The sequence below is a fragment of the Bufo bufo genome, chromosome 4 (assembly GCF_905171765.1).
Source record: "Bufo bufo chromosome 4, aBufBuf1.1, whole genome shotgun sequence".
In the NCBI taxonomy this organism is placed as follows: domain Eukaryota; kingdom Metazoa; phylum Chordata; class Amphibia; order Anura; family Bufonidae; genus Bufo; species Bufo bufo.
The window spans coordinates 221,515,819-221,541,957 of NC_053392.1; the positions used below are offsets into that span (position 1 = coordinate 221,515,819).

A 26,139-nucleotide genomic window follows, 5' to 3' on the forward strand; every position below is an offset into this window, starting at 1 on the left:
GGATCGGATCCATCTATCAGTGCATCCGTAAAAATCATGCGGACATCTGAATGGAGCTTTACAGGGGGGTAATCAATGACAGGGGGGTGATCACCACAGTCATTGATCATGCCCCTGTAAGGCTTCATTCAGACGACCGGATGCGTTTTGCGGATCCGATCCATGTATCAGTGCATCCGTAAAAATCATGCGGACATCTGAATGGAGCTTTACAGGGGGGTGATCAGGGAGTCTATATGGGGTGATCACCACAGTCATTGATCATGCCCCTGTAAGGCTTCATTCAGACGTCCGGATGCGTTTTGCGGATCCGATCCATCTATCAGTGCATCCGTAAAAATCATGCGGACATCTGAATGGAGCTTTACAGGGGGGTAATCAATGACAGGGGGGTAATCAATGACAGGGGGGTGATCAGGGAGTCTATATGGGGTGATCACCACAGTCATTGATCATGCCCCTGTAAGGCTTCATTCAGACGTCCGGATGCGTTTTGCGGATCCGATCCATCTATCAGTGCATCCGTAAAAATCATGCGGACATCTGAATGGAGCTTTACAGGGGGGTAATCAATGACAGGGGGGTGATCACCACAGTCATTGATCATGCCCCTGTAAGGCTTCATTCAGACGACCGGATGCGTTTTGCGGATCCGATCCATGTATCAGTGCATCCGTAAAAATCATGCGGACATCTGAATGGAGCTTTACAGGGGGGTAATCAATGACAGGGGGGTAATCAATGACAGGGGGGTGATCAGGGAGTCTATATGGGGTGATCACCACAGTCATTGATCATGCCCCTGTAAGGCTTCATTCAGACGTCCGGATGCGTTTTGCGGATCCGATCCATCTATCAGTGGATCCGTAAAAATCATGCGGACGTCTGAATGGAGCTTTACAGGGGGTTGATCAATGACAGGGGGGTAATCAATGACAGGGGGGTGATCAGGGAGTCTATATGGGGTGATCAGGGGTGATTAGGGGTGATCAGGGGCTAATAAGGGGTTAATAAGTGATGGGGGGGGGGGTGTAGTGTAGTGTAGTGGTGCTTGGTGCTACTTTACTGAGCTACCTGTGTCCTCTGGTGGTCGATCCAAACAAAGGGGACCACCAGAGGACCAGGTAGCAGGTATATTAGACGCTGTTATCAAAACAGCGTCTAATATACCTGTTAGGGGTTAAAAAAAACACATCTCCAGCCTGCCAGCGAACGATCGCCGCTGGCAGGCTGGAGATCAACTCTCTTACCTTCCGTTCCTGTGAGCGCGCGCGCCTGTGTGCGCGCGTTCACAGGAAATCTCGCGTCTCGCGAGATGACGCGTATATGCGTGACTGTGCGCAGCGCTGCCACCTCCGGAACGCGATCCTGCGTTAGGCGGTCCGGAGGTGGTTAATAAGTAACATGGAGAACAGGAGCACCTCCTCCTAACAACTCCATTCTAGTCTACTCTACACTGAACAGGCTAGAATACTGACTCCAGGGGGAGGACCTCATTGTAACAACTCTATTCTAGTCTCAACCCTACCATAAGCTCAGCAGGCAGCAGCTTCAGTGTGAGAGGAAGAGGAGTGATGGCACTGCCAGCCTGCAGCCTGAGGACAGCTCTGCTGGTGCTGCTTTCTCTGGGGCTCACCCTGGTTCTGGGCCTGCTGCTCCCAGAGGCTATCAAGCTGTTGTTCACATGTTTGGGGTTCCCCTGTGATAATGCCTCACATGCCATTGTGTTGGTGTATTTTATGTTCATTCTTTTTGTGGCCATGCCATCTTTACCAAGGGGCACTGTACCAGTGAGTAGTTCCACCATTCATATTATGCTTAGGTTATATTATGCATGTAGCTCCAGAATCCATGGGCAATGCCTGGAGCTTCTCCTGGATCCTCTGTGTAGTTAGAACTGTATGTGATGGGCTAGGTCAGGGGTCAGCAACCTCTAGAACTCCAGCTGTTGTGAAACTACAAGTCCCAGCATGCTCCATTCACATGAGAATAGTGAAGTGAGTGGGCATGCTGGGAGTTGTAGTTTCACCCACAGCTGGCGTGCTGAAGGTTGCTGGTCCCTGGTCTAGGTGATGCTGGCAGTATGTGAATATGTTCATCTATTATAAGTTTTATCCAGCTTTGTATGATGAGTGCTCAGATTTACATGCATCGTCAGAGTCTTTCTAATGAACCAGAGCCTGGTTAAAGGGGTTGTCTCACTTCAGCCAATGGCATTTATTATGTAGAGAAAGTTCATACAAGGCACTTACTAATGTATTGGGATTGTCCATGTTGCCTCCTTTGCTGGCTGGATTCATTTTTCTATCACATTATACACTGCTCGTTTCCATGGTTACGACCACCCTGCAATCCAGCTGCGGTGGCCGTGCCTGCACACTATAGGAAAAAGAGCCAGCCTCTCTGGTGACCAGGACCGTGGGTGTGAGCATAGGGTTTTCCTCATAGTGTACAAACACGGCCACCGCTGATGGATTACAGGGTGGTCGTAACCATGGAAACGAGCAGTGTATAATGTGATGGAAAAATGAATCCAGCCAGCAAAGGAGGCAATATGGATAATAACAATACTTTAGTATTAACTTTCTCTACATGATAAATGCCATTTGCTGAAGTGACACAACCCCTTTAATTGTTGCTGTCATTGTAGATTGTTGTGACACAGTCCACAAAAGCTATAGAATTCAGTGCAGTCTCAAAAAGTTGTTAGGCTGTAGCGTCAGTTTTGTTGGTGTGCTCATTTTAGTATGTCCCAATGTTTGCCAAATTTAAATTTGACACCAGGGATCCTATGCGGTCATTTATCAAACTGGTGTAAAGTAGAACTGGCTTAGTTGCCCATAGCAACCAATCAGATTCTACCTTTCATTGCTCACAGCTTCTGTGGAAAATCAAAGATGGAATCTGATTGGTTGCTATGGGCAACTAAGCCAGTTCTACTTTACACCAGTTTGATAAATCTCCCCCATAGATTGTATTTAGTGTTGAGCGAATCGGGTTTGGACTGCTGTATTTGAACCTGATTTGTTTGCCATATAATGTATCTGCTCCGTGGAGGTCTTTGCGAAGTTGCAGTAAATATCTCGAGACTTGCTTCGTATAGCGTCTATGATGGGACACTTTGTTTATTTGCGTGAATTAGTGTCAAAAGCACGTTCTATATTGTGTATTTTTCGTGCGCCTCTGGCCCCATAGAAGTTAATGGGGATGGAGTGAAAAAACTGAAGGCATCCGGATGTAATGTTTTTTTCACGGATGGATAGGAGATGTAGGATAGAAGATGTAGATTGTTATTCTGTTTTTCTTCACACATGTGAAAAATGCATCCACCACGTGGAAAACCACTTAACGCAAACGCAGAAAAAACTGTTCAACCTTGCGTGCAAAACTATATATTTTTTTCTTGAACAGATCCTGACACAGTCCGTATCGCTCGTGCAAAAGAGGCGTAAGGGGCCACAGGCTCATTATTTCTGCATCGTTTCATACATTTCTAATGCTGCTGGTTTCCATATCATGTCTAGGGTCAGCTTACGTTCCATATATACAACAGTACTATGCTCAATTCATTTTAACCCCTTAGTGACCAGCCTGTTTTGGGCCTTAGTGACCAAGAAATTTTATTTTATTTATATAATTTATTTTATCCTCCAATTCCAAGAACTATAACTTTATTTTTCCGTCCATGTAGCCGTATGAGGGCTTGTTTTTTGAGGGACAAGTTGTAGTTTTTAATGGTGCACATAACTTACTGATTACCTTTTATCAACTCTTTTGTGGAAAAAACAGCAATATTGCCACTGAGTTTTTATGTTAGAAATTTTGCGCTGCTCATTTTTTTATTTTATTTTTTTTAGCATAAATAACATAACTTTTTATTCTCTGGGTCACTATGATTACAGCGATACCAAATACATAGAGGTTATTTTACGTTTTAATGCCTTTGCACACAAAAAAATAATAAAAATTTCATCCCAACTTATATTTCTCTCTACGGAGCTGTGGGTTTGATTTTTGCGGGACACCTTGTAGTGTTCATTGGTTATTATTTTGGGATACATAATCCTTTATGGTCACTTTTTATTTCATTTTGTTGGTGGCGAATTAACATAAAACAGCAATTCTGGCATGTATTTTTGTTTTTTGTTTTTTTAAATCTGCAGCATGTCAATTGTTTTTGCAGATTTCACCCTTTGCAATAAAAAGACTGATTTCCACTGATGATAAATAGAACTTTATCATTGATTGCTGGGAAACCTACGAATTGTGACAACTATTCTTACATGTAAAGTGGACTTTCTACCAGTTGTTTTGAAGCTACAGAACCAAAAAACAGTTCTGAAAGTTCAGACAAGTTACTCATTTACTTATCTAAAACACATTTTAACAGTGCTGAAAATAATACTGCACTTGAGCGCTTAGTCAGCAGCCCAAGACTGTTATCGTATAACTCAACACACACCAGGACCATGTATGAGGCATGGGCCTAACAAGACCTCTGATGCCATGTTCACACTAGTGTTAGGAGATCTGCCAGTCTGATTCCAGTAGCCTAGCCTCTTGCAGCATAAATACCGGTTGTCAGCTGGACAAACCCGGCATATGGCGGTATTTGTCTGGCTGAAACCCGGCATGCGGCAGTATTTGTCCGGCGTTTATGCTAGAAAGCGTCCAGATCACATTATAGTCAATGGGGATCCGGCAGTTCCCAGCATTATCCGACTGTGCCGATACGATGAACTCCTCTGCCAGAACAGCCTGATAGATTTTTTTTATTTTTTTTATCGGATAATTTTTATTTGACATTTTTTGAAAATTACAAAAATACAAAGAAAAAAATTAGCCTGCACATTATACATGCATCAGTTGATAATAATAGTATCATAGTATTACATGATCGGCAAAGAGTTACTTCCATGAGTATGTAATATGACAACAGGCATATTATAAGATGCACCTAAGATCAAGTAATCTAGTTAAACAGTGTACCATGTACAAACCACCTGCCTGATGGATTTCTAAAGCCTCATGCAGATGTCCGTGGAACACGGTCCGTGAGATACCGGACTGGCATTGCAGGAGCGCACGGCGTCATTGGTTGCTATGACGCCATGCACTCCTGCAATGCCAGTCCGGTAACTCATGGACCGTGTTCCACGGACGTCTTCATGAGGCTTTACGCTGATGTGAACACACCCTTATCACAGCTATTTGCTGTTAAACATTTTCAGTGCTCATTTTATATACTTTTGAATGGACTTTGGAGCAATTAAAAATTCTAAATACAGGGTGGGCCATTTATATGGATACCCCTTAATAAAATGGGAATGGTTGGTGATATTAACTTCCTGTTTGTGGCACATTAGTATATGGGAGGGGGGAAACTCCTCAAGATGGGTGGTGACCATGGCTGCCATTTTGAAGTCGGCCATTTTTAATCCAACTTTTGTTTTTTCAATAGGGAGAGGGTCATGTGACACATCAAACTTATTGGGAATTTCACAAGAAAAACAATGGTGTTCTTGGTTTTAACATAACTTTATTCTTTCATGAGTTATTTACAAGTTTCTGACCACTTATAAAATGTGTTCAATGTGCTGCCCATTGTGTTGGATTGTCAATGCAACCCTCTTCTCCCACTCTTCACACACTGATAGCAACACCGCAGGAGAAATGCTAGCACAGGCTTTCAGTATCCGTAGTTTCAGGTGCTGCTCATCTCGTATCTTCACAGCATAGACAATTGCCTTCAGATGACCCCAAAGATAAAAGTCTAAGGGTGTCAGATCGGGAGACCTTGGGGGCCATTCAACTGGCCCACGACAACCAATCCACTTTCCAGGAAACTGTTCATCTAGGAATGCTCGGACCTGACACCCATAATGTGGTGGTGCACCATCTTGCTGGAAAAACTCAAGGAACGTGCCAGCTTCAGTGCATAAAGAAGGAAACACATCATCATCAGGTTTCCATTGATGAAAAATGGCCCCACTATCTTTGTACCCCATATACGACACCATACCATAAATTTTTTTGTTCCAACAGTCTTGGAGGGATCTATCCAATGTGGGTTAGTGTCAGACCAATAGCGGTGGTTTTGTTTGTTAACTTCACCATTCACATAAAAGTTTGCCTCATCACTGAACAAAATCTTCTGCGTAAACTGAGGGTCCTGTTCCAATTTTTGTTTTGCCCATTCTGCAAATTCAGTGCGCCGATCTGGGACATCCTCGTTGAGATGCTGCAGTAGCTGGAGTTTGTAAGGGTGCCATTTGTGAGTAGCTAATATCCGCCGAAGGGATGTTCGACTAATGCCACTCTCCAGTGACATGGGGCGAGTGCTACACTGTGGGCTCTTGCTGAATGAAGCTAGGACAGCCACTGATGTTTCTTCATTAGAGACAGATTTCATGCGTCCACATTTTGGCAAATCCAACACTGAACCAGTTTCACGAAACTTAGCAAGCAGTTTGCTAACTGTAGCATGGGAGATGGGTGGTCTCGTAGGGTGTTTTGCATTGAAATCTGCTGCAATGACCCGGTTACTGCGTTCACCAGACATCAACACAATTTCTGTCCGCTCCTCACGTGTTAACCTCAGCGACATGTCAATGGCTGTAAACAAAGAGAAACTTGTAAATAACTCATGAAAGAATAAAGTTATGTTAAAACCAAGCACACCATTGTTTTTCTTGTGAAATTCCCAATAAGTTTGATGTGTCACATGACCCTCTTCCTATTGAAAAAACAAAAGTTGGATTCAAAATGGCCAACTTCAAAATGGCCGCCATGGTCACCACCCATCTTGAAAAGTTTCCCCCCTCACATATACTAATGTGCCACAAACAGGAAGTTGATATCACCAACCATTCCCATTTTATTAAGGTGTATCCATATAAATGGCCCACCCTGTACATAGTTTATAAGGCTGAAAAAAAAAATCTGCTCATCCAGTTCGGCCTGTTATCCTGCAAGTTGATCCAGAGGAAGGCAAAAAAAACCCTGTGAGGTAGAAGCCAATTTTCCTTACTTTAGGGGAAAAAAATTCCTTCCTGACTCCAATCAGGCAATCAGAATAACTCCCTGGATCAACGACCCCTCTCTAGTAGCTATAGCCTGTAATATTACACTCCAGAAATTCATCCAAGCCCCTCTTGAACTCTCTTAGTGAACTCACCATCACCACCTTCTCAGGCAGAGAGTTCCATAGTCTCACTGCTCTTACCGTAAAGAATCCTCTTCTATGTTTGTGTACAAACCTTCTTTCCTCCAGACGCAGAGGATGTCCCCTTGTCACAGTTACAGTCCTGGGGATAAATAGATGATGGTAGAGATCTCTGTACTGACCCCTGATATATTTTTACATAGTTACTAGATCTCCCCTCGTCTTTTTTCTAAACTGAATAACTCTAAGGCCTCTTTCACACGAGCATGTCCGGATAAGGTCCGTATGTGTTGTGGCAAACCCGCGCGAGTAGGTACGCAATTGCAGTCAGTTTTGACTGCAATTGCGTTCCGTTGTTCAGTTTTTATCGCGCTGGTGCAATGCGTTTTGCACGCGCGTGATAAAAAACTGAATGTGGTACCCAGACCCGAACTTCTTCACAGAAGTTCAGGTTTGGGTTCAAGGTTGTGTAGATTGTATTATTTCCCCTTATAACATGGTTATAAGGGGAAATAATAGCATTCTGAATACAGAATGCATAGTACAATAGGGCTGGAGGGGTTAAAAAAAAAATTAATAAAAATCATTTAACTCTTCTTAATCCACTTGTTCGCGCAGCCGGCATCTCTTCTGTCTTCTTCTGTGAGGAATAGGACCTTTGATGACGCCACTGCGGTCATCACATGGTCCGTCACATGATCCATCACCATGGTGATGGATCATGTAATGAGCGTAGTGACGTCATCAAAGGTCCTATTCCTCACAGAAGAAGACAGAAGAGATGCCGGCTGCGCGAACAAGTGAATTAAGGTGAGTTAAATTATTATATATTTTTTTAACCCCTCCAGCCCTATTGTACTATGCATTCTGTGTTCAGAATGCTATTATTTTCCCTTATAACCATGTTACAAGGGAAAATAATAAAGATCGGGTCCCTAGCAACCGTGTGTGAAAATCGCTAGGCTATGCCCCCATTGTCTTATAGGTGCGGGTCCCACCGCTGGAACCGGCACCTATATAGAGAATAGAGCCTCGCAAGGTGGTGGCTGGAGGACTCCGGTCCGGCCACCACCAAGCCAGCTCCCCATAGGAGTGAATGGGAGTGTACCGCTGATGCGGGACCAACGGAAATAGCCAAGCCAGAGCTCGGCTATTTTTGCCAGCCCCATAGAAAATGAATGGAGGGCGGCTGCGCATGCGCAGTGCACCATTCTTCACTTGCGGGGCTCCATTCTCAATATAGGTATGGGTCCCAGCGGTGGGACCCGCACCTATAAGACAATGGGGGCTTATCCTAGCTATATGCCCCTATTGTCCATGAGACAACCCCTTTAATTCTCTTAGGATACGGGGTGTATGCCATCTGGTCCCGGCGATTTGTCTATTTTAATCTTTTTAAGATGCCGCTGTATTTCTTCCTAGATCAGACAGGGCACTTTTAATGGGGAATTTATTTTTAGATTCTGCATTTCATCTGACAGTTTATTTTCTTCAGTGAAATACAGTGGAGAAAAATATTTAATAGCTTTGCTTTCTTTATATGTCACTGTATGCAGTTTATTACAGTTGATATTGCTTTACATTTTACATACTCCCTGCTATAGTATAATTCTATACTATTGTTTGTAGCTGAAGGTGATGGTATTTTCTTTCTGTCTCCCAGACTGAAGGCAAGGTGGTGCTGATCACAGGCTGTGACTCAGGTTTTGGATTGGCCTTGGTGAAACATTTACACAAGTTAGGGTTTACGGTATTTGCAGGCTGTTTATTAAAGGTAAGTGACCTCCTAGAAAGTGATTTATGGTGATAGCACTGTGATGCTCTGTGGTTCTATTTGTGCAAGCACCAATGGTTTCATCTCTCTTTCAGCATATTTAAAGAAGACTTGTCACCGGATTTCTTTTCTAAAATCAAAACCGTATACTGTAGCCTGTCTTTAGCAGATGTCATCGTGCTTTTAAAAAAAAAAAACTTTGGCCCCTCCGTTGCGCTGCCATGCCCCTTGCCCTGTTCTCAAGCCGAATATGCTAATTACAAGCATCGCAGCAAAACGAAGGGGTCAATTTAAAAAAATAAATAGCGTGATGGCATCTGCTCAAGACGGACTACAGTATAAGGTATTGGTTTTAGAAAAAAAATCTGATGACAGGTCCTCTATAAAGCAATACTTTAAGAAACAAATTGACATTAACTGGGGAATGATGGTGACCTTCTTTTCAGATGAAGATCCTTCAGTTCCTGGGCTCTTGTGTCATCCAAGATGGCCAGATTACTTCTCAGACTACCTGATGCATGTAAGAGGGGGTAACATGTCTGTATAAGACATAGCAGCTTGTCCTATTACTTGTATAACCTGTATTCCACTGTTTACTATGTTTGATATGTGGTTGGTTTTCAGTTCCGCGTCTCTCTATGTAAAATGAATATATTACTATATGTGATGGAGTGTACTGAGCATGCTCAGACAGCCTGTGTCGGATATTGTAGAAAGGGCTAGAAAAGAGGGGACTAAGTTTTGATGCTGGCAGGGAGGAGGGCTGTGAGGAACTGTTATGGAGAGACCTGTGAGAGGAGAGTCATCAAGGAAAGCAAATTCTAGACAGAGAGAGAGAGATGAGAAGACTGAGGCCAGTTAGGGCTCATGCAAGCAGCCATAGTTTCTGTCTGCATCTGATATGCATTTTTTGCTGAGCGCATACGGACCCATTCATTCCAGTGGCACTGTGTGATGTCCGCATTCGCACTTCCGTACTGCGGCCCTGCAAAAAAGTTAGAACATGTCCTAGGCATGTCCGTTTTGCAGACAAGGATAGGACATTCCAAGAGGAGTGTGGCGGGAAAAATGGCAGCATGCACTTGGCCGGTATCCTTGATCCACAATTTGCGGACTACAAAACCCTTACGGCCGTGTGCATAAACCCTTAAAGTACCAATGAAAAGAAAACAAGGGCCCACGTGGGGTCCCAGAATACTCACCAAATTCAAATAGGTGCTTGTGAGGAATATGGATTAATATTTTCTGTCAGCCATGTTCCCACACCAGCCATCAGCTGCAAGATAGCAGAGGTAGTGAACTCCACAGAAGGAACCTGCTTCAAAGCCCAGCCATATGGCAGAGAACTTCTTGCAGGCCACCTTTGTTTACAATTTCTCCCCTCCCTGGAATCCCACCGCCAGACTATGACCACGGGCCTGTTCATCGTGGCCACAGGGACACAAATATGTGTCCGGTTTGTGCCTGTAATGGCCGGGCGATTCATAATTTCTTATGAACTGCCAGCTCCAATATGCCTGATAAATTTTGATTGAACTGGGGAATGGCCCAGACCCCTGCAGAGAGGTTTTTCCTGTTCCATTCGCTGGGTTCCTGGCTGGCTGAATGGAGGTGAGAACTTGTAAACAAAGGTGGCCTGCTGGAGGTTCTCTGCCATATGGCTGGGCTTTGAAGCAGGGTCCTCCTGTGGAGTTCACTACCTCTGCTATCTGACAGATGATGGCTGGTGTGGGAACATGGCTGACATAAAATATTAATCCATATTCCTCACAGTGCTAAAGAGCACAAACACCTAAATGGGATAAAATACCAAGCACTCAGTATATAATGAACTACCCAACACATGTAAAAAATATATCTTTATTAAAGTTAAAAAAAAATACATAGACCCAAAAATAAATTGGCATCACAAAATATGGAGCATAAAATACTTCCCCAGCAGAATCAAATACCACAGTACAGCACAATATAATGCCACTCCCGATGCAGTATTCAACTGTCACAGTCCTGAGGACGGCCATACAGTTGAAATCAGCACGGCCACAGTGATCGCCAACCAGGTGCATAAGTACTTGATGCTCCTAGCATTAATTAATAATGAGAGCATCAGGTCATTACATAACTAATCAGCGGCAATGAGGAGGGCTCAGGTAGACCACATATCAACCTCCTGGAATATATGGAATAAACAGAACACTTATGGTGACCTTCTTTTCAGCTTAAGATCCGTCAATTTCAGGGCTTCTCTTCTGCCATGCAAGACGGCCGCACCGCTTCTCAGACTACCAGATGCATGTGCATTTGTTAGTCCAGGGCATTTCCTGCTGCCCTCAGATTCCAATAGCAGGGCTGGATAAGCAGGAAATGTTCTGGACTACCAAATGCACAGTATGCATGTAAAGGTGGCACAACTACGAGCACAGGAACCGGACAGGGGTCAGATTTTACAAAACTTTACTTCATAAATGAAATCTATAACTTTTTGGATCACACAGTGACGCATTGTCAGTCTGTGCACATCTCCACAGACCACTGATACAGGTCTCCTCTCAGCTTCCAACTGCCACCCCTCATCGCTCTTAGCTGCTCTCCTGTAGCTCTGTTGTCTTTAAGGGTTCATAAACACCTAAATGGGATAAAATCCCAAGCACTCTGTATATAATAAACTACCCAACACATGTAAAAGATATATCTTTATTAAAGTTAATAAAATATATAGACACAAAAATAATTTGGCATCACAAACACATGTAGTCACATGCAACCCTGCTTATTTTATACTATTGATCTGTGCTGCTATTTACATCTGACCCTTTAGGTTGGTCTGGTTGTCTCCTTGTGTTTGTGATGCCAATTTATTTTTGTGTCTATATGTTTTGGTAATATCTGAGCTGACACCAATGGATTATTCTCGCTGTATTGCTCAATTCTACAGGCAGTCTACTGTACACATCAGTATTCAGCCATTCAGAGGCTCTTTGTCGGTCTATAGCCTGACATGCACGTTCATGCTCTGATATAAGGCACATGCTGATTGGATGGGGCTTCCGGCCAATTGCATGTTCTGCATGCAGTATCGGCCTGGCACTTAGATCTGGTGGTAGAACGCTGTGAAAAGTGTCCACAATAGACAGTATCTCCCCTGGGACCATCATAGGTTGAAAACAGATTCAAGTTACGATATGCAGGAGAGGCCCTCATGACTTGAAACCATCGCAAGTTGGGGGATCACTGTATTAGAATTTACTTCTGATGGCCATTTCAACGTGTGCTTCCAGGACACAGGTGGTGAAGGTGCTCAGGAGCTGGAAAGTTTTCATTGTAATCGCATGAAAGTGCTTCAGCTGAATGTATGCATTGAGGAAGAAGTTGCACAAGCTGTTGAGACTGTGAAGAAAAACCTGAAAGAGCCCGATAAAGGTACAGTATTACATTCTTCAACTGAAGGACAGTAGGGTCAATCATTGCGTTCTTTCACATGTGTTTATGTTATTAAGGCTTCACACAGCGGTAGCAGATGGGGACAGTACGGTATCATGCTACAGAGCCATACAGGACCGCATGTCCTGCTGTACAAGGATCCTTCAGGTGTCGCCAAGATGTAATGGTTTGGAGCATGCCACATGCTACAGCAAAAACCTCCTTTGTCTTTGTATGAAACTGGAGGCATATGGAGGCACAATGAGTTCACATGCATTACTGTGGCAGAACTAGTCCTTCAAAATGGAGCTGTAAAACAGCCTTGTGAATAATGCCTAAAATGTATTCGCTAAGTTCTGTATAAGCAAGTCAGGGTGACCTAAAGAAAATAATCCATGCAGTAAGACCCTCCATCTTTTACAGTGATCATTGTAATGCCCTAATGCTTAAAGAAGACTTTATGGAAACTTCAATTAAGAGCCACTTTAAAAGAGTCGTCCGCTATTCACTCAAACAGAAAGGAGCCATCCCATTGTAGTGACTGGGGCGGCGTAGTTGTATTTACACCTTCTCGCCATTGTAGATGTGACGGCGAAAAGGTAAACCGTGAAGGGAAGCCAGCGCTTATACGAGAGCTGCAGTCTCTTCAAACAGATGATCGGCGGGGATGCCAGGAGTTGGACTCCTGCCGATCTGATATTGATGACCTATCCAGTAACTTTCCAAAGATCAAACTTCAAACACAGATGGTTTTTCTTAACCTGTGGTATGCGTGCCTAAGGGGTATGCACTGCAGGGTGAGGGGGTACACGGGACTTATTGCTGGTTGCCAGGGCCCCTTGATATTCAGCTGTACCACCGTCCTCGGGACGGTAATACAGTTGAACGTTGCGGCGGAGCACAGGATCGATGTCTGTGCTCCGCCAGGCGGTGGCAAGCAGATCAGGAGGCCTGTGTCGCATGGCAGACAGCAGCATGGAGGAAAGTATTTTTATTTGTTGTTTTTATTCTGCAGCATGCTGTTTGGCTACTATAGGGTCACTATAAAGCTACTTTCACACCTGCGCTTTCCCTTTCTGCTATTTAGATCCGTCATAGGATCTCAATAGCGGTGGAAAACGCTTCAGTTTTGTCCCCATTCATTGTCAATGGGGACAAAACTGAACTGAAGGGAATGGAATGCATCAGAATGCATGGTGTCACAATCGACAACTAACAAAGCCCTATAAATAATACCTATAATAATAATAAAAGACTGACAACCAATTGTGGATAAATAAGGCCGCGGTCTTTATTAAATCTGGGGGTTAACCAATAAATATTACCACAATAAATTAATCATACTGATTTTAAATGAAATAAATACCAAAAAATCCCTTAAGTTAATATCCGTCCACCCAAAAGACTGGGCGACTAACCCCCCCCCAAATTTATCAAGACCGCGACAAAGAACAGGGAGGGCGGGCGGGGGATGCTTCCTTCTTGATTGAAGATTCCGACAGCCAAGACCCAGGTGAGTGACCGACCTTAAATACAGGTCCAGTTCCCGCCACAGAACCTCCAGGCCAATCCTTGATTCTGGCTAAAAATAGCCTAAGCCCAGCAACCGGACAGCAACCGTCCCGGACCAATCACCTGCCGTCCAGTTGCCGGCTTAACCTGAGGAGAAAAACCAGGGAGAGAGAACAGGGGGGGGGGGGGGGGGGGGGAAGAAAACATGGCAAAAAACATATAATGTGTCTCAATGACACCATGAGGGGCAAGCGCCAATTTCGGCCTTGCCCCTATCATTCCGTTCCGTTTCATTGCGTTCCCATAATGCACACAAAAGCGCTGCAAGCAGCGTTTCTGAGTGCGTCCTGGGAAACTGATCAAGACGGATCCGTCATGACTCACAATGTAAGTCAATGGGGACGGATCCGTTTTCTCTGACACAAAAGAAAACTGATCCGTCCCCCATTGACTTACAATGGTTTTAGAGACGGATCCGTCTTGGCCATTTTAGAGATAATACAACTGGATCCGTTCATAACTGATGCAGACGGTTGTATTATGACAGAAGCGTTTTTGCTGATCCATGACGGCTACTTTCACACTAGCGGTTTTTGCGGATCCGTCATGGATCAGCAAAAACGCTTCCGTTCTGATAATACAACCGCATGCATCTGTCATGAACAGATCGGTTGTATTATGTCTTCTATAGCCATGACGGATCCGTCATAAACACCATTGAAAGTCAATGAGGGACGGATCCGTTTTCTATTGTGTTGGAGAAAACGGATCTGTCCCCATTGACTTACATTGTGAGTCAGGACAAATCTGTCTTGCTCCGCACCACATTGCGGACAGAAAAAACGCTGCTTGCAGCATTATTCTGTCGTTCAGTTCAGTTTTGTCTCCATTGACAATGAATGGGGACAAAACTGAAGCGTTTTTCCCCGCTATTGAGGTCCTATGACGGATCTCAATAGCGGATTTGAAAACGTTAGTGTGACAGTAGCCTAAGGTGGCATCTTTCTTTCTACTAGAGACACTATAAGAGGGCATAATTTTCTGTTGGGGCACTATAATGAGATATATTTTGTACTGGCACACATAAGGGGCAATTAATACTACTATAAGACATTTTTACTACTGGCTTGCATAAGGTGGCATTACTCTTACTGGGGGCACTTTTTCTACTAGTAGCACTATAAGGGGGCATTTTTTTTCTCTAGCCTAGTGTGGGTTTTGTACAATTCTTGTTCTATCCATCCTCACAATCTCAATGTATTTTTCATCACCAGAATATCATTCAGACTTGTATTTTCTGTACTTATACCTACATATTCAACATTGGACAATTACTCTGTTAACATTGTAATGAGCTCAATAAAAAGATGATTGAAAAGGGCAAATCAGATATGGATTGAAGTAACGATAGCTATCGGGTGCTATGTACTGTATCTTGCATGGAAAGTTAACCATACTGTTCGTTCTCAGCTTTATATTTCAATTCCTTTGCAGGTTTGTGGGGTCTGGTGAATAATGCTGGTATCTCTACATTTGGAGAAGTAGAATTCACAAGCCTAGACACATATAAAAAAATAGCAGACGTCAACTTGTGGGGAACAATAAGAGTCACAAAAGCATTCTTACCATTAGTACGTCAAGGTAAAGGTAAGTTAAAGCAGATTGTCACCAATGGAAACAGAAACCAAAACTGGTAATATTGAAAAGGTCACTAACCTTTCAACAAACTTTACAATAAATAACAGATATTGAGGATGCTCACCAGTATACCGAACTGGAACACGGCCCACAAACTACCAATTAGTGATTAGATATACAATACTGAAAGAAATGGCTGGCTCACAGTAGATTTGCCTATACTTTGCATATATATGTAAATGGAGTTCCTCCATTGGAAAGATTCTGTGATTGAACATGGAGCAGTCTCAGCGCGCAGAAGCCACTGAAACCACAAATGCTATGCCCGTACCACGGTGGGGTAAGAGGGGTGATCCCTCTATGTGCATGTTGCTGTTTACTCATAATGGTCATATTTTATGTCTAGGTGTCTAAGGAGTCTAGAAAGGTTTCCAGATCTACAGACCAGGGTTGTGCTGTATGTAAAAAGAAGCTACCCTCTGCTTGGGCAAAGCCCCTTTGCCAAGCATGTGTGAGCAAGTTAATGGAGGAGGAAGCTCCATCTCTAATGGGCAGCATCAAGCAGATGATCCAGGAGGAGGTTAAGGAGTCGGTTAGCGGTCTACTAAGAAGCCGCCCTAGTTCCTCTGCAGCTGCATCTAATCCCCCCTCTTGCGACAGTGATGTGTTTTCTGGATTGGAGGAAGAGGGAGACTGGCTTTCATCAAATGACTCCTCTGATGACGAAGCCGCTGGGAAGCTGCTTTTTCATGCAGAGAACATTAATTCCCTAGTAAAAGTAGTAAGAGCTACTATGGGTTTAGATGACCAGAAGCCGCTACAGTCTGTTCAGGAGTCTATGTTTGAAGGTCTGGGCCCTAAGAGAAAAAAGGTATTTGATGTGTATAAGAACATTCAGGCTGTTATTGCTAAAGAATGGAAAAAGCCTGATAGGAAGTTTTTTATACCTTCCTCTGTTAAGCATAAATAGTACTGGTGGAGGTTCCAAAGCAGGAAGAGACGAGAGGATTTTACTCAACTCTTTTTCTTGTAAAAAAAGCAGAATGGTTCTTTTCATACAATAATAAACTTAAAGTGTCTGAATCGTTATCTGGTGTACAAAAAAGTTCAGATGGAATCCATCAGGTCAGCAGTGAACTATCTCTCTTCCCAGACTGTTACATGGCCACAGTGGATCTCAGGGATGCCTTTTATCATGTTCCGAACCATCCCCACCACTAGAAGTTTTTGAGAGTAGCAGTTCACCTAGAGAACAGGATCCTGCATGCTCAATTTCAGGTCCTTCCCTTTGGACTGTCTCAGGCCCCAAGGGTTTTTATGAAGATTGTTGCAGAGATGATGGCTCATGTGAGAGAAAGGGACTTAGTGATCATTCCCTACATAGACAATTTTCTTCTCCTCGCCCAGTCAGGTCACATCTTGGAAGAACAGTTTACCTGGTTGAGGGAGGTTCTGGACAGGCTAGGCTGGGATATAAATATAGAAAAGTCCAGTTTGCGTCCAAATCAAAAGTGCAGTTTTTTGGGGATGATCCTAGATTCATAATCCCAGAGGTGTCTATTGCTCTTACACAAAGCTCGGTTAATCACATCAAAAATTCAGAGCCTTCTTTCTCGGCAGGTAGTTTCTCTGAGGGAAGCCATGTCTGTGCTGGGGCTTATGACTGCAGCCATCCCGGGGGTAGAATGGCCCAGTATCGCTCAAGGCCCCTACAGCTTCATATTCTGGAGGTTTGGGACAGGTGTACACTCTCTCTCTGGATGTGAGGTTCATCTATCAACCCAGATGTTGATTTCTCTAGAGTGCTGGATGAATATACAAAATTTACAGAAGGGTGTTCCTTGGCATAGAGATGCAGTCCTCTCTTTGACCACAGATGCCAGCCCTTTCGGTTGGGGAGCCCATGTAGAGTTTTGTCTGCTGCAGGGGAGCTGGAACTTCGGTTCTCAAACCCAGTTTCAAAATTTCAGAGAACTGAATGCTATCAGATTAGTGAACTCTTGTAAGTATAAGCAAGAAGGCGGCACTCAGTCCTGGAGAAAGGGGTCTTCTTTAGGCCTTTCCCCTCTAAAACTGTTGCCAAGAGTCCTCAAAAAGATCAAGAAAGATTGTTCTAGAGTCATAGTGATAGCCCCCTTTTGGCCAAGGAGTGTTTGCATTTCAGAGCTCTACAAAATGTCAATTGCCACCCCCTGGGTTCTTCCAGTATTCCGGGGACTTCTAGCTCAGGGTCCAATCCTTCACCCAGAAGTGGAGAGTCTTCACCTGACTGCCTGGATATAGAGTTGGACATTTTAAAGAGAAGGGGGTCTCTCTGATGAGGTTATCACTACTCTGTTGGCAAGTCGTAATAAGGTCACTTCTGAGATTTAAGATTTTGGAGGGCTTTTTTTCAGATTTGCCAATAGACCAGTGGATATTCTAGAGGCTCCAGATATTCAACTTGTGTTTATTTTAATTTTTACAGGAAGGTTGGAGAAAACAACTTAGACCTAGAACTTTAAAGGTGCAGATTTTGGCCTTAAGTGCCTTACTTGAATCTAAATTGGCAGGTCATCCCGGGGTTAAGAGGTTCATTACTGCAGTTTCTAAGTTATCCCCAGTTTGTAAGGTTAGGATCCCTCCCTGGGATTTAAACTTAGTTCTTTCAGCATTGATTTCAGATCTGTTTGAGACGATAGGTAGCATTTTCCCTAAATGCTCTCCCTAAAGCTGGCCTTTCTCCTAGCTATTACCTCTACTAGGAGAGTTAGTGAGATTGCTGCTCTTTCCATTGACCAGCCTTACTTAAAAATCTTGGAGGATCGAGTGGTTATTACTCCTGATCCTTCTTTTCTACCAAAGGTATCTTCCTCTTTTCACCATTCCCAGGAGATAGTTCTACCCTCTTTCTGTGCTTCTCCCAAAAATTTGAAAGAAATCAGAGTTCCATTGTTTATAAGTGAGGAGATGTTTAATTCAATATCTGCAGGTCACGCAGCCCTGGAGGTCCTCCTCCCTTCTGTTGCTTTCTTTTCAGGGTAGGAAGAAGGGCTCTGCTGCATCTTCCCAGATAATCGCTAGATGGATCAGACAAGCTATTTACTTAGCATACTCATCCAAGGGAGCTGTTCCGCCATCAGGGTTCGGGGCTCACTCTACTAGATCAGTCTCTACTTCTTGGGCAGAGAGGGCCTCCGCTTCTATAAAGCAGATTTGTAGGGCTGCCACCTGGAGTTCCCCGCATACTTTTTTCAAGCACTGTAGCCTTCAGCTGCGTTTTAATGAAGGCCTGGGTTTTGTCCGAAAGGTACTCCAGGCTGTTGTCCCACCCTAGATTAATCTCTCTTAAATCTCCATGGGTGCTGTCATAGGCGAAGGGGAAAAATGAGATTACACTTACCGGTAATCAGTTTTCTTTGAGCCTATGACCGCACCCATGGAGAGACCGCCTTCTCCTCCTCAGGACAGGAAACAGGAACCAGAAACCGCTTTAAAAAAGGGACCACCCCCTCTACCTCCAGTCCTTTTCCAAGAACTAAGACACATCCTAATGTTCTGTTTTTTATTTTTATTTGGGAAGGGAATTAGTCGGGTGCTGTCATAGGATGAGGAGGCGGTCTCTCGATGGGTGCTGTCATAGGCTCAAAGAAAACCAATTACCGGTAAGTGTAATCTAATTTTTCCATTCACATAGCTATATGCGGGTTTATTTTTTGCAGGACAAGATGCATTTTTTTTAATGCCACCATTTAATTTACCACGTCTTGTATTGAAAAAGGGGGAAAAAAATTCTTTCTTTGGCAAAATTGAAAAAAATTACCTGACCTAAAAATGCCCTTATTCTGCGGCTCAATAAGAATGCGGCGATACCAAACATGTATATATATATTTTTTTTTCTTTGCATTGCCATATTCTGACAGCCATAACTTTTTTTATATTTCGGTCTACAGACCTGTATGAGGGCTTGTTTTTTGCGTAAACAAACAGTATTTTTTTATTGGTACCATTTTTGTGGTAAGTACGTCAATATTTTTGTAGGGACAAGATGGAAAAAAAATAGCAAATCGCGTGTATTTTTTTTTCCGTTACGGAATTTACTGTGCAGGAATTATTTTTTTATATTTTAATAGCTCAGACATTTTCGGACACGGTGATACCTAATATGTTTATTTTTTTTTATTGTTTATTTTTTTATATGTAAAATTGGGAAAGAGGGGGTGATTTTACTATATTGGTAGTTTTTGTTTTGTTTTTTGGGTGCTACTACATGGGATCTTTTGTTCCCTGGATCACTATTAGGGTGAATAGGATTTTTACTCTTTTCATTCTGAGCTATGCCTCCTGCATAGCTCAGTATGGTGATTGCCATGACAGGCCTGGATCGCTTCAGCAGCGTCCAGGCAGCCATGGCACCCGATCGGAGCCCTGCAAGGGAACTCCAATCGGAAGGCAGAGGGAGCTGCATCCCTCTGCCTTCACTCACAGGTGTTGCGATAAGCGTTGATTGCGGCACCTGGGGGGTTAAATGATGGGGGCAATGCAATCGCCGCTCCCTGTCAGTGCGGGCAGGTGCCAGCTGTATGATACATGGGCCTGCTGCAGAAGCCCGCTCCATACATCCCCTCACGCATTATGTCATACATGTACGTGATAATGCGTGAAGGGGTTAAGTAAGCTGTCTCGGCCTCTCAAGACGGATTTATTAGATAATGTCAGGTGGGAAGGAGGAAAAGAGTCTAAGTGGATTAAGGGGTGTTTTCTCTGATAAGATATATCACAAAGTTTGAATGTTCACTTTATGTTCAGCTTGCAATTCTGAGTTGCATTTTAATTTGTGACACACTTGTGTCAAATTTATAAAATGAGGGACACGTTTTGTGCTTTAAGTGGCATCTGTCATCAGATTTGTACCTATAAAAACTATCTGACCTGTTGCATATGCACTTGGCAGCTGTATGTATAGAAATGAGCCTCTAGGAGCAATGAAGGCATTGCCGCTACACCTAGAGGCGCTCCCTCTCTACTTTGATTGACAGGGCCAGGCATGATGATGTTTTCAATCAAAGTGGAGAGGGTGCAGCAGTTGCAAAGAGAGCAGAGCCTCCTGGTGTAATGGCCACGCACCCGTTGCTCCTAGAGGCTCATTTGCATATATTGAAATATAATGTGGGCACATATGAACATGGGACCAACACAGATGCCTTCATCTGCCAAGCGCACATGTAACAGGTCAGCCAGTTTCATAGGTACAAATCTGCTGACTGATGCCTTTTGATGCATAGATTTGACATGCATTAAGCAGATTTTGAGGCATTTTTATTAAAGAAAATTAACAGCAAAATACTATTTTTTATAAATGTGCTCTATTGTTAGGCCTATTGCACACGACCGTATGGCTTTTTCAGTGATTTGCGGTCCGTTTTTCACGGATCCGTTGTTCCGTTTTTTGTTTCCGTTGTGTTTCCGTTTTTGTTCCGTTTTTTCCGTTCCGTTTTTCCGTATGGCATATACAGTATACAGTAATTACATAGATAAAATTGGGCTGGGCATAACATTTTCAATAGATGGTTCAGCAAAAAACGAAACGGAAGACATACGGATGCATTTCCGTATGTGTTCAGTTTTTTTTGCGGACCCATTGACTTGAATGGAGCCACGGAACGTGATTTGCGGGCAATAATAGGACATGTTCTATGTTAAAACGGAACGGAAAAACGGAAATACGGAATGCATACGGAGTACATTCCGTTTTTTTGGGCAACCATTGAAATGAATGGTTCCGTATACGGAACGCAAAAAACGGCCAGTAAACGGGGGGAAAAAACGGCCGTGTACTGGGGGCCTTAAGTTGTATTTTATACATAGGTGGTTCTTGAACATGATGACGGCTGTATGTGACAGTTCCACTGTTTATATTAGTGATATATTTAGAACTTGCTTTTTAGTATCATGGTGAGCCATTTTATGAAATTGACCTATTTTGTCTTAGAAACCGTGAAAAGAAGTGTGTAATACATTCACCCATAACTTATTCTCTCAAGTGAAAGCATAGTTTAATCGCTGCTGCAAGTCAAAAGGTGGTGGGTGTAAGACATTTCATTATAAATAGCGTGCTTTCTTCACATCTGTCTCCCAAAATAGAACCACGACTGAACTTTAAGTCAGCCTTTGTAAGATTGAAATCATGAATTTTACTTAAAGTGCTCCTAAATTATAAAATAAAGTTGGCAATGTGCATTTGGCCATGTGACATTTTCTGGTGCAGTTTTTGTGTCCATGTCTAAAAATGAGATACCGAAACCCGTTTTTGAACAGCTTTAAACGAACTATAGATATGTACAGTGTACTATGTAGCCGTAGGTAATTTTAAAAACCTGTTTCCCTTTATTCTGTGTCTATAACCACCAAAACGGGTCACACACTTTTTTGCAATGGTCGTGTGCCGCTGGACAAGATGTCATTGTGATGCAATGACAACAGAAAATGGTGACCACTGGTGCAGAAGCCGTGCCAAATTTTAAACATAACTGGGGTCATTTATCAAACTTGTGTAAAGTAGAATTGACTTAGTTGCCCATAGCAACAAATCAGATTCCACCTTTCATTTTTGACAGCTCCTTTTAGAAAATGAAAGGTGGAATCTGATTGGTTGCTATGCACAACTAAGCCAGTTCTACTTTACACCAGTTTGATAAATGACCCCAAACACTTTTAACATTTTGAGCCAATAAAAAAAAAAACTTTTAGAGTCTGGAGACTTTATCAGTTAAAATTCTGACTTTTGATTGGGCTTTGTACAGAATGTGGCTGAGTCTTACAAGTTACATTACTGCAAGCCCTTTGTCTTGAACCATTTTATAAATATGGAGCAAATGACCTGCAATGGCTTTTATGACGCTGTCATACGTCATGGCTACAGGTCTGCGCAACAGCATTGTGAATTTTGAGTTAAGGGGGAAAAATAGACTTAAAGGGGTTCTCCAGGAATGAAGAAAATGAAAATACTTAAAAATTACTTTATTATAAATTCCCAAATACCTTTCATTAGTTATAATGGATCATTTTCTCTATGGAGCAATCCTTATGAGAAATAAAATGGACACCCTCCTATTAGTACACACAAAACCTGTCCTAATCACACAGGACGACAAGTTACTTCACGACACTGAGCTAAAGAGCTGCCTCATCCTCCTCTCTGCTCTCCTTGTCGAGATTATGATCCTGAATACAGCTGATAAGAAACTTTAGATGAATCTCTGTAGGAATGGAGTTCATGAGGAGACATGAAGTACAGAGTTGACGGACTGGATAGACTGTGGTAATATGGGGCTGTGGTAATGGAGACTGCATACAAGTGCTGATCATCAACCACATCCCACCCTTCTCTTTGTACTTCATGTCTCCTCATGAACTTAAATTCCTCATGAACTTCAGGATCATAATCCCTAACGAGCTGAGAGGAGGATGAGGCAGCTCTTTAGCTCAGTGTTGTGAAGTAACTTGTCCTGCTGTGTGAGTAGCTCAGGCTTTCTGTGTACTAATAGGACGACAGCCATATTATTTTTTCCTAATTATTGCTCCCTGCACAAAATGAGCCATTATAACTAATGAAAAGTTTGGGGGAATTTATTTATAATATATTATTTAAGTATTTGTTTCTCAATTTCCGGAGAACCCATTTAATACGACTTGGGTGTATAAAAGTTTACTAGACTATGATTAAAAAAAATATATATAAACAAAAGATAACATACAGACTAAAATAAATAACAGGCACTAAAGCAGTGAACAAATGACTGAGCTCCTCATCCTCCAGTTTCCAACATGGCACCACAGCAGTATATTGTAGACAAGTGATAAAGTACAGGGAAGATACACTATATTGGACTGTACTTTATCACTTGGCTATAATAGCCTGCTCTGCATTCACTCCAGACCCCTCAGGGGATTATTAACTCTATGCTGAAGGGAGAGGCATGATGTTATTTACATGGGACTGTATGTTGGAGAAGCGGACAGTAGGGCAGAGATGTTATTTACATGGTACTGTATGTTGAATGGGGCTTTATTGAGGGGAGAGATATTATTTAGACTAGTTATGGCTCCCCTGCATAAATACCAACCCCTTAGGGAACTTTCACACCGCTGCTCTTTATTTCTGTAGTTCTGCTCTGTTAGATGAGCAGAACAGCAAATATAATAGAAGTGCCCTGATTCTGCTCATAATTAGCACAAACGGAGCTCCTTCAGTTTCTGTTCGGACTCCTGTCTTTTTACCAGACAAAAAAGTCCTGCAATAGAATCTGCAACAGAGGCCCAGAACCAAGCCTCCAACGCAGAGGGGAAAAATCCCTTAACATTATATAGACGTACATACTGTATTATTTATTTGAATTGCTGCAACTTTCGTAATCCTCCTCGGCTAAGAATACTCCTCAAAAATGGTAAGAGGAGTATTTTGTGTGCCTTGGATATTTGTACACTATATTATAGGTTGAAGAACCCTTCCAGATGACACCTGGTGGTCCCACTGGATGTTCTCTAACTGTGAAGTGTCCTGGACACTATACAGTAAACACCCCCCAAACTCATCACCTCTGCCCTTGATTGATGGCTATAGCAGTCTCCTAGATGGACACTAGACCCATCACCTACTGCCTCCAAACAGGAAGCATTTAATATAACTGTGTAGTTGTCTTGTCAGGCAGAAACTAAAAGTGGTTAAGAGTCCATAAGTTTTCATTTTTCTATCACCTTTTAGGGCGAGTCGTATGCATGGCCAGTCTACTTGGAAGAATGGGTAGTCCATCTCGATCCAGCTACTGTGTTTCCAAATATGGAGTAGAAGCCTTTTCAGACTGCCTAAGACAAGAGATGTACAGGTGGGGGGTGAAAGTCATTACCATTGAGCCTGGAAACTTTGTGGCTGCTACTGGCATATTTACCAAAGAGGAAGTGGAAAGACGAGGACAAGAAATGTGGGAGCAAGCTTCAGAAACTTTATGTAACGATTATGGAAAAGTTCATTTTTCTCATCAGGTTGCCAGAATGAAAGCCTTTGTCAGTTCTGGTGTGAAGGACATGTCTCCTGTTATTAATGTAATAACAGATGCTCTGCGTTCTAAATACCCATACACACGATACAATCCAATGGACACCTACCTCTGGATAAAGCTTCAGATTATGTCTCACCTACCTGCTGCCATTGCTGACCGCATTTACATGTAATGAAGAGAGACTATTAAAACTTACTGAAGCAAAAACTGTTCAGGTATCAAGTGAAATACAAGCTGGAACCTCTATTCCTTTAGGTACTACTGGTATGACATTTGTCTTCTTATCTTTTATTGAGCATTGATCTAAGGGTATATAGATACTCTATCAGTTGATTCATAATGTCCACCGGGAAGGTAAATCAAGGAAAAGACTAACATAACACTGAATGTACAAATCTTTTATTGTAGAATTGTAATGAATCATTACTTGGTAAGCTGTGAATGTACATTATAAAGCTAAAGCTGTCTATGCAAAGTATGAGACGAACGTGAAACAGCGAAAGGAGCAGCCATTAGTGAAAACACAAAAATATCTCCTCTTTGACATAGAGCTATTCAGTTTAAACTAAGCTGTCTTTTCCAAGGGCTGATGATCAGGAACGAATGTCCATACATGAACAGGCCAGCAGTCACCTGACAAATATTCGTTTGTTGGTGATTGCATCTTTTACACAACACTAAAAATCCTCATCTTTTGGCAGCACATTGCCCTGTGCAAAATGGGATATGCTACCGACAATAATGGATCTGTAGGTACTTGACCAGTCACTTTAAGGGTACTTTCACACTTGCGTTTTTCTTTTCCGACATAGGCTCTATACCGGAAAAGAACTGATCAGTTTTATCCCCATGCATTCTGAATAGAGAGTAAGGCTACTTTCACACTTGCGGCAGTGTGATCCGGTGGGCAGTTCCGTCGTCGGAACTGCCCGCCGGATCCGCCGATCTGCCGCTGACTGAAAGCATTTGTGAGACGGATCCGGGTGCGGATCCGTCTCACAAATGCATTGTAAGGACGGATCCGTCTCTCCGCTTGTCATGCGGACCGACGGATCCTTCTTGTAAATTTTTTCACATTTTTACCGATCTGCGCATGCTGGAACGACTGATCCGGCATTCCGGTATTCTGAATGCCGGATCCAGCGCTAATTCATTCCTATGGGAAAAAATGCCGGATCCGGCGTCCAGGCAAGTCTTCAGTTTTTTTTGCCGGAGATAAAACCGTAGCATGCTGCGGTTTTCTCTTTTGCCTGATCAGTCAAAACGACTGAACTGAAGACATCCTGATGCAAACTGAACGGATTACTCTCCATTCAGAATGCATGGGGATAAAACTGATCAGTTCTTTTCCGGTATAGAGCCCCTGTGACGGAACTCTATGCCAGAAAAGAAAAACGCAGGTGTGAAAGTAGCCTAAAACCTCTTTCACACTTGCGTTGTTGGGATCCGGCATGCACTTCCGTTGCCGGAGGTGCCTGCCGGATCCGTAACAACGCAAGTGTACTGAAAGCATTTGAAGACGGAACCGTCTTCCAAATGCTTTCAGTGTTACTATGGCACCCAGGACGCTATTAAAGTCCTGGTTGCCATA

At 42.9% G+C, this 26,139-nt stretch overlaps 1 protein-coding gene across 1 annotated transcript; it reads left to right on the top strand.

Moving 5' to 3' along the window:
* The first annotated feature begins 1,574 nt into the window (after positions 1-1,574).
* LOC120997945 (D-beta-hydroxybutyrate dehydrogenase, mitochondrial-like) lies at positions 1,575-25,316 on the top strand. Its single transcript, XM_040428323.1, has 5 exons — positions 1,575-1,790; positions 8,829-8,939; positions 12,218-12,359; positions 15,366-15,518; positions 24,254-25,316. Exons 1-5 carry the CDS (start codon positions 1,575-1,577, stop codon positions 24,718-24,720), a joined length of 1,089 nt encoding a protein of 362 aa, XP_040284257.1. The 3' UTR covers positions 24,721-25,316.
* The last annotated feature ends 823 nt before the right edge of the window (positions 25,317-26,139 follow it).